This window comes from Phaenicophaeus curvirostris, chromosome 4, assembly GCF_032191515.1.
Source record: "Phaenicophaeus curvirostris isolate KB17595 chromosome 4, BPBGC_Pcur_1.0, whole genome shotgun sequence".
Lineage (NCBI taxonomy): Eukaryota > Metazoa > Chordata > Aves > Cuculiformes > Cuculidae > Phaenicophaeus > Phaenicophaeus curvirostris.
In genome coordinates this window covers 75,211,094-75,220,857 of record NC_091395.1, presented here as the reverse complement: position 1 = coordinate 75,220,857, position 9,764 = coordinate 75,211,094, and the positions used below count along the sequence as shown (strand labels likewise).

Below are 9,764 nucleotides of genomic sequence, written 5' to 3'. Positions count from 1 at the left end.
TTGATCTAATGATATCCCTTTGTGCCTCATTGCTTCTCTGAAATCTGATAAAACCAGTGCCTGAAATACATGGCCAAGCAGAGTTTGGGTGACCATTCTTCTGAGCTGCCAAGCACTGTCTGTGTGAGCCTGGCTGAGGTGGGCCTGTCACAGAATCATAGAATCACTAGGTTGGAAAGGACCCACTGGATCATCAGGTCCAACCATTCCTATCAATCACTAAACCATGTCCCTCAGCACCTCATCCACCCATCTTTTAAACACCTTCAGGGAAGGTGACTCAACCACCTCCCTGGGCAGCCTGTTCCAGTACCCAATGACCCTTTCCGTGAAATATTTTTTCCTGATGTCAAGCCTGAACCTCCCCTGGTGGAGCTTGAGGCCATTCCCTCTCGTCCTGTTCACTGTCACTTGGGAGAAGAGCCCAGCTCCCTCCTCCCCACAACCTCCTTTCAGGTAGTTGTAGAGCACAATGAGGTCTTCCCTCAGCCTCCACTTCTCCAGGCTAAACAATCCCAGTTCTCTCAGCCACTTCTCGTAATACTTGTTCTCCAGCCCCCTCACCAGCTTCGTTGCTCTTCTCTGGACACACTCCAGAGCCTCAACATCCTTCTTGTGGTGAAGGGCTCCATCCAACCAAGAGGAGGCCATGCTGCCCTCCTGAAGTGACCTCACACTATGGGGCTGTGAGAGGGCCAAAGCCCCTCCTTATCGACACTGCTTTACCGTGCTAGCAGATGGAACCAAGGGCAATTATTGATAGCCACCAAAGGCTTTGACGTATCAGGCATATGGGAATCCACTTGAGAAAAGAGTCATGAGCATGACCCTGACTGGGGAGAAGCTGCGTCAACACGAGGGCGCTCCAAGTGTGTGCCAGCTCCGTTTGAGCTTTGATTCCTCGGGTAGTAGAAACAGGCCCCAAACTCAACCATTTCACCTTTCCTGAGCCACAGCACAGGATTACTATGGACCTGAGGGAAGCCCCTATGATGCGCCTTTATTCTGTGGTTTTTGAAAGACGCAACAAATAAGAGCAAGAAGGGGAGGGAGGAAGGCCAGGGATGGCCAACAATTAAAGGAGTTGCTTCCTCTTTGTATCACAGAGGGATGTGCTCTAGAGTAAGGTGGGTTTAAAGTGTTTCATTGGAAACTGAAATAAGAAAGGCATCACAAGCTGGACTTTGAGAAGAGTGACCCGCACATCCACTGGTATCAGTGTACACTGCTGGACTCTGGCATAAAACCTGTTTACGTGAAAGGGGTAAAGCTGTGGTCACTGCAGACACGAAGGCTGAAAGCCAGGATCTTCCCACCCTACTTGAGAACACCACAGTCTGCTCTTTCTCCAAAGCAAAGGCCTCAGCAAAGGTCTAGCCCCATGGACCTACAAGCTCCCAACCCATTATTTAATAGATCAGCTGCCAGATACTGCTTGGTGTTGTCCTTTCCAAGTGCTGCTTCTGGATGGAAATATGATCATATGTACTAAGGCAGGGGTAGGATCTTTCGGGGTTTGATCTTTCCATTAGATTTTGTGGTGCTGTTTTTAAGGCAAAGGAGACATCCTGGTTTCCCTCAATTGCACATCTTGTTCCAAAGTACAAAGATAACCATCCACTGGAGGAAACAGCTCTTGTCTTAAGGCCATATCCACCCCACAAGTTCCGCTCCTATTGCGGCTCATTAAAATGGAATATGTCATTGGCTCTAATCTGAGGAACCCATAATCCCAGAGAAGGGGCTGACCTCCACGTGGAGGATGCTTGTGTAACCTTTGGGCAACTGCATTTTATACCTGATTGCTACTTCCAGTCTACCTGACAGACCCACAGATGATATCCCTTTACATTTCTGCTAGATACCTCTAAAGAAACCATCAACAGCTGTCCTTGTGGCTTCAGATATCTGTTTCTCGCAGTCCACAGCAGTCTTTTAAGTCATAGGTTTGATAGTCGATGGTTTCTGTGAAGTCATGAGGGATTCCAATAGAGACAGACTCCACCTCAGTTTTGTAGGTGGCTGTCACCCCTCCTTTGCTGGAGCCACCTCGGATTTTGTTAGAAAGGCTGTTCATTTTCTCCTTTAGCTGGGTGGATGCTGGTTTCTGGAAAGGAGTGAGCATTTTCCAGCCCTTGAAGCTGAGTGTTCGCCTCTTACTGGCTCTCTCAGGCATGGAGGAGTTAAATATGAATGAGCTGTTCAGGGTGTTAATCCGGGGCCTCAGATCCATCTCAGAGTCTTGCACCGAGCTGTTCACAGAGGCCCCTCGCCAGTGGTGGTCATAGACGCGCCAGATGGGGCGTCTTCTCCGGTGGCATTGGCACTTCAGCAGCCTGATGAAAGCTCGCTTGAACTCTTTGCTGGAGCAAGGGTAGATGATTGGGTTCACGCAGCTGTTGAAGTATCCCAGCCAAAAGATGACCTTGAAGACCATTTCAGAGGGCTTCAGAGATGGGAAGAAAGAACCTTGGAAGAGATTAAAAGAAATATGGTTAGAGGAAAGGGAAGGATATGGCAGCACAGGGTAGCAAGGGTGGTGGTCGGCCCAGTCTGGAAGAGGTAAGACCTGCAGAAAAGGCTGAAGGTGTGGTTCTGCTACTGGGTCCTTCCCTAGCAATACCGTTTCCACCAGAGTGAAGATCCAGCCTCTGCAGGATTGCAAGGCATCAACCCTAAAGTGATAACGATGGATAATACTATGTGTTTGACAGGAGCTTCCTAGCCCCCACTGCAAAAAAGTCTCCTAGCAATGGACCAAGCACCCTCAAACAGAGCTGTGAGCCATGAAGGAAAGCCATATAGCTTGGAGGGAGCCTGTTAATTGTTGCAGCAGCTACATGAGAATGAGAGGGGGAAAGGGTGGAGGATTTTTCTCACAACTCTCTCCCGACCACCATACAGCTAACCCCTCTGAGTCCAGCACACACTATGTTTTGAAGGGGATCCACTCCAGAGGGTAGACTGAAAGTCCTGCTGCAGGACACACCAGACCTATGGCCAAGCCTGTTTCCCTCACTGTGGTTTCAGCCATCCTGCTCTGAATTGATGCAAAAGATTTACACCCAAGAGGTATCTTCCATATCCTGGCTGCTTTATGAGATTCTGTAGCAGGGGCTGAGGACGTAATTTTGGGCAACGGGTTCAGTGGTCCCCAAACCTCCCTGCTCAAGGCAGACAGGCTGCATCCCAATCACAATCCGACAGAGAAAATGGTTGCTTGGCTGGTTTGCATGGATCAGTTCTTGGGGCCTGTCTCTTCCTACCTGTTCCACTACAAGGTTCACCACTGCAATGCAAAAGGTTGGATACGACCTTGTCACCTGCATTGATGGAAGAGCAACACCGTTCCACCTCCTACACTTGTGTATATTGGGTCATCAATGTCACAGTCTCTGTTCAGTGATGCTAAAGTGGACACTTAAAGTGGGGTCAGATAATAGAGAATCATATCATAGAATCTTAGAATCCTTTGGGTTGGGAGGGACCTTAAAGTTCATCCAGTTCCAACTGCCCTGCCATGGGCAGGGACAGCACCCACCACACCAGGTTGCTCAAAGCCCCATCCAACCTGGCCCTGAACACCTCCAGGGATGGGGCAGCCACAGCTTCTCTGGGAAACCTGTGCCAGTGACTCTCCACCCCCACAGTACCAGCTACTTGAAAAAGCACTTTTATCCACCCCAACACCTATTTGTGCTTCCGTGCTGGAGGTCCACAGTGGTTTTCTTGGTGATAAAGCTTGGGATTTTTTTTTTTGCTGCCAGAAGATGTCAGTGTTGCTCCCACATGCCCCCATCACTTAACATTCCCCACTCAGCTCTGAAATAACTTTCTGACTCAGCCTTAATTTCTTTTAATTTTAGCTCTGGATGACAAATCATGCTGCCATGTGACAGAGCGTTAATTTGTATTTTAGTAAACAACATTAGCTCTGGATAGCATTATTATTTTCCCTTTGCCCAAAAGCCTGGTGTCAAAACAGCAAAACAGGTGCCAGGAGCCAGAAATTCAGGACTGACACTACATAAAGCCTCCCCAGGCTGTTTGCTGGACAAAAATCATCATCCAGGAAACACAGAGCAGTAGTTCCAACAAAGCTTTCTTACATCTGTCCCTGATAAGTGTAGAAATTGCAGCCAGACTCAGCATTAGGTATGTGGGCTACTCCACCACGGTTGTGTGGGAGAAGAAAGACAGATCTCAGCATTTTCTGATAGTTAGGCAGGGAAAGAACAGATGCAGCCGTTCAGCTTAAATATCCGCTCTCAGCCAACCCAAGCTGTGGGGTTGGAGCACATACTGACTGTCAGTGTGTGCTGAAGAAGGCATTGTATAAGGACAGTAAGCAGGGATGATGTCTTTATGCTGGAAAGACCTGGGACCTTCAAGGAAAGTAATGGCATTTGCAGTTTAATGAGCAGCTGCTAGTGTTATAGCCTGTGGTTTTGAACAGAGCAATAACATCAGGGTTAGGTTTTGTAGAAGCAATGATCCCATCTTGGTTGTTTTTGATTAAAGGGGTTTATTCTTTCCGGGACAGTGGTGAGCTCTATAGGTTGGTGGGAGGCTCCCTACATCCAATTCTAACCACAGCAGAAACACTCCCCTTTGTGTTTAGCCAGGAGCTTTTAAATGCACCCATGGTGCTAGGGACAATCCCCCTTTGCACTGCATGTAGCATCTCCTCTATTCTCCATCCAACCATGGCTTTGAGCCTCTCCCCTTTCTTGCTTTGCCCCCAATCCACCTCACTGGACCTACTGTTTTGGGCAATGTGGACCAGAAAAGACTTTGCAAGCCTGGCATCAATTCCTCTCCTCAACCTCAGGTCTTGACAACACAGCATGAGTGTTTTCCTGCCCAGTCTCCCCCACACAGAATCATAGAATCACCAGATTGGAAAAGGCCTCTTGGATCACTGAGTCCAACCATTCCTACCTGCCACTAAACCATGTCCCTGTGCACCTCATCTACCCATCTTTTAAATACCTTCAGGGGTGGTGACTCAACCACCTCCCTGGGCAGCCTCTGCCAGTGCCCAATGACCCTTTCCGTGAAAAATTTTTTCCTGATATCCAGTCTGAACCTCTCTTGGAAGAGCTTGAGGCCAGTTCCTCTTGTCCTGTTCCCTGTTACTTGGGAGAAGAGCCCAGCTCCCTCCTCACCACAACCTCCTTTCAGGTAGTTGGAGAGAGCAATGAGGTCTCCCCTCAGCCTCCTCTTCTCCAGGCTAAACACCCCCAGCTCTCTCAGCCATTCCTCATAAGGCCTGTTCTCCAGCCCCTTCACCAGCTTCATTGCTCTTCTCTGGACTCGCTCCAGAGCCTCAACATCCTTCTTGTGGTGAGGGGCCCAGAACTGAACACAGGATTCGAGGAGCGGTCTGACCAGTGCCGAGTACAGAGGGAGAGTAACCTCCCTGGACCTGCTGGTCACGCCGTTTCTGATCCAAGCCAAGATGCCATTGGCCTTCTTGGCCACCTGGGCCACTGCTGGCTCATGTTCAGTCGCTGTCAACCAACACCCCCAGGTCCCTCTCCTCCAGGCAGCTTTCTAGACAGACTTCTCCTAGTCTGTAGCTGCTCAGGGTTGTTGTGCCCCAAGTGCAGGACCCGGCATTTGGCCTTGTTAAACCTCATGCCATTGGACTCTGCCCAGCGGTCCAGCCTGTTCAGATCCCTTTGCAGAGCCTCCCGACCCTCCAGCAGATCGACAATTCCACCCAGCTTAGTGTCGTCCGCAAACTTGCTAAGGGTGCACTCGATGCCTTCATCCAGGTCATTGATAAAGACATTGAACAGGGCTGGACCCAGCACTGAGCCCTGGGGAACCCCACTTGTCACTGGCCTCCAGCTGGATTTCACACCATTTCCCACCACTCTCTGGGCCCTCCAGCCAACCAGTTTTCCACCCAGGAGAGTGTGCGCCTGTCCAGGCCAGAGGTGACAGTTTCTCAAGCAGAACGCTGTGAGAAACTGTGTCAAAGGCCTTACTGAAGTCCAAGAAAACTATATCCACAGCCTTTCCCTCATCCAGTTAGCAGGTCACCTTGTCATAGAAGGTGACCAGGCTAGTTTCTCTTTCTATCCTGTGTGTGGACCAGCCTCTGTGCAGAACCCTGTGCTCTTTGCAAGGAGATCGGTGGCTTTCAAACCTAAGACGTTGTGTTATTCCATATTGACCCTACCATAGCACATTTGGGGTCAAGACAGGTGAAGAACTTAATTAAGCATGTAATCCTGCAATCTTGCTCATTCTGTTGTTGGGGAGAGGTTTTGTTCCTCAGTTTCCCCACTGGAGAAATGGACTAATTACCACAAACTCCTCCACAGTGTCGCTGTGAACCCTGTTCGCAGCGTGCCCTGGGTTCGCAGCGGAGCTGCAGCTTTCTGTAGCATTTTTTAACTTTCGGAAAGAGGAAAGGAAAACAAAAAGCTATGGTAACAAAGCAAATAAAAGAAGGGTCTCTTTAGAACTGCGACTCGCAATTACTGCTTGAGCCAGGCTACTTAAGAGATTGGTGGTTGCTTAAAAAGCCTGCTGACTGTTAAAATAATAACTTATATCTGGTGTTTAGTGGTTCATTGCACAATGCATTTTCTGCACTACATGCTTTGTCTCTTGCATCCAGATGAAAAATATGAATGGAAAAGGAAGATAAGCTATGAATTCTCTGAATTTCAACGTTAGCTGTTTTTCACTCACTAGAGCCTTGTGTTCATCTGGATACAAGGGGCTCATTACCATCCTCATTACCATGCAAATGAGCGTGCCCCTTGGAAGAGCTGTGAACTGAGTGCATCCATAGTTTCCTCATTTGATCACACTGGGATGAACAGAACTAGGTAGGGAGTCCTCAGAACATGTCCTTGGCTGGTGAATTTGTACATGCTGCAGCATCAGACTCTCCTGATAGGCACTGGGAGGCTGCGCTTGAGGAAGAGCTGTGGAGTCTTATGTAGGGAACAAGTAAAGAATGGAAGAAATTAGCTCTTGCTTTCATACACACAAATATGCAACAACATTTGTAAGAAAGGAAAAGGTTTAGGACTGGGCTTTGTACAGTTTACTATACAGGAGCATAGATATTGTTAGGATGCATAGAAGATGGTATGGACTAATGGACACTTGAAGAGGTCAGGAAACACAACTGGATGCATCCAAGGTCCAGAAATAGAGAGTGCGATTAAAATATCAATTATGGCAACACAGAGTAATGCACCAGTACCTTAGCTGACATCTCAGTGTAAGATCTGGTGGCAAAAGCATCAAAGCCAGAACAGGGAAATATCAAAGACAGACCAGGGACACCAAATGTTGTAGGACTTGTAGCACAGTACAAATTTGTGAAACTTGGCCCTGTTTCTAAGAGAAGCCATGCCTACCCACTCAAAGTCATCCTCTGGACACCTTTCTTGAGCATCCATCTCTACCCTTCATGGCAAAGCTTGGTGTACTTTCCGAAGGAGAAGGTGTTGACACCCACCTTGGAGATATCCACCCACAAGGTGGTTTCAGTGTGGTCAGCAGTGATGTTGTATGCAGTATGTGTGTTCGGACCTAGCAACCCCTGTCATGCTGGAGCATCTGGGATCCCAGAGACCTCACAGAGAGAAAACGGTTTGGCTTGTCCTGACTCTGCTGGAATGGGACTGCTGCTTTTGGGGACAGTGCTCCCAACAGAGAAGTCTCTATCCAACCTAATCAAATCCACACATGAAACAGAGACAGCCTGGGGGTTAGGGACACACTTTTGAGGTGCCCCTTCTCCACTCTGACTGCCTCTCTAGTGATCCTCACATTCCTGTTGGATGGAGGATCCTAATTGTATCTCAGTTTAGGATGCTCCCAGGTAAGGTGGAATGCAGAGTCTCATCCTTCAAATTTCCCACTGCCTCTTTGAGAAGAATCTATGTTGACTTATGGAGATTCTGCTGAGGACTTTGTTCTCTCCTAAGAAATATTATGATAATGCTACTAGGGGGATTGAAAGTCCTTGTGGAGCTTTGTTCCTTTCAGTATTTTATAAAAGGCCATTCCACATCTTGCAGAATCTGAATCCGAGTAATAGAGCTGGGTCTGAGCAAGAACTGCAAGTCCCACTGTAACCTTAGATAATTACCTTTAGGATCATGAAGAAATTAAGAAAGCTACAGGTGAGCTCAGGGAAAGCTGCCTTCACCATGCATAGTGACTGGATTCAGTCTAAAAATGATCTGAAGTCTGAACTTCATGGTTTTGGTGATGCAAAAGTTGAGCCAGTAAGGTATGTGCTCTGAAGTGAAAGCAAAAGAGTAATTTATGTGTTCTTACAGCAAATGTATCTGTGCAGGACATGCATATATGTTTGTATGCTACGTATGCGACTATGCATTCTTTTTCCTAGGTCATATCTGGGGAAAAAGCACCCAGATACAATTCTCTGACACTATGGGCGTGCTCCCCAACGTTGTGACACCCTGTGTTGGGTGTCTACTCGATTTAGTCTCCCTTTCACATATCCAAACACATATCTCATTTTTTTTTAGCTTGTTTGAGTGATCTCATGACCTTTCCCTGTCTCCACTTCTCCACCCTGCCCTCCCCATGACTAACTTGAAGGTGATATCACAGGGTTGTTTGGAGAGTTGCTGGTCCCAGTGTTCAGCACTCAAAAAAATAAAGCAAAACAAGAAAAAAAGACAAATGCACAAATGAAAATGGACTCAGGCCAATCTAAATTCTGGCCCCAGCTCCCAGTATGCAGCCAGAATCTGTGAGCAGTCTTGCTTTCTGCTGCATTTGGCAGAGGCATCTTTGTTTTAAAAGGTCTCTGTTTTACAGCATGTCCTGAATAGTCCATGGCACAAAAAATTGCTGCAGACGTGATAGCAGGTGGCTAAAACAAAGTGCCAAAGTCATGCCCCAATGCTGTCCCATCACAAGTAGGAAATGTGAGGACTAGCAGGGTTGTTCACACTGACAAGAGGCCTCACTGTTGCTTGGTGTGGATTTTTCATCATAGAATCATCATAGACTGCTTTGGGTTGGAAAGGACCTTAAAGACCATCCAGTTACAACCCCTCCCACCATGGGCAGGGACACCTCCCACTGCATCAGGCTGCTCAAAGCCCCATCCAAACTGGCCTTGAACACCTCCAGGGATGAGGCATCCACAGCTTCCCTGGACAACCTGTGTTAGTGCCTCACCAACCTAATTGTGAATAATTTCTTCCTAACGTCTACTCTAAATCTTCCTTGTTCCAATTTAAAACCATTTCAGTGGAGAACGGTCCTGGACAAAAATAGCTGATGGAGAGTTGGTCCTTGCGTCAGTGGAATGCCATGGAGAAGGTAAATAAGGAGCTATTATTCACTGCCTTTTCCACTACAAGTGGCATCACAGGAGATGGAGACTAGCAGGTGGTAGGTTAAAAGCAAAGAAAAGGAGACGGTTCATCTCATAGCATGTTGCTCAGCTCTGGATGTGCCTGCAGCAGGAGGCTGTGGATGCTAAAAAATGATTGCCCAAAATTGTGGAAAGAAAAAAAAAACTACCAACGTGCAAACTACTCTGTTCTTGAGTTAGGAAGACCCAGAAATCCATATACAGACTAGGTCTGTGGTGGGGACAAGTGTTCCATCACCCAAGCTTCTCCTGAATGTGGCCTTGAAGGTCAGAAGGGCTTTGAGGACTCCCTCAGGATGCCTCAGAGTAGCAAGTCAAAGGAGTTGCAGTTGGTATAGGAAAAACCCTGATACAGGAACTACTTTAGCTGCTA

General features: G+C 47.7%; 1 protein-coding gene across 1 annotated transcript in view; it reads right to left on the bottom strand.

Moving 5' to 3' along the window:
- Positions 1-483: 483 nt before the first annotated feature.
- The window catches only part of ADRA1D (adrenoceptor alpha 1D), a 50,087-nt gene continuing 40,806 nt past the window's right edge, over positions 484-9,764 (bottom strand). The window contains exon 2 of the mRNA XM_069856650.1: positions 484-2,469. Within this exon, the coding sequence (XP_069712751.1) occupies positions 1,901-2,469 (569 nt within the window). The 3' untranslated portion in view covers positions 484-1,900. The remainder of the gene's footprint in view (positions 2,470-9,764) is intronic.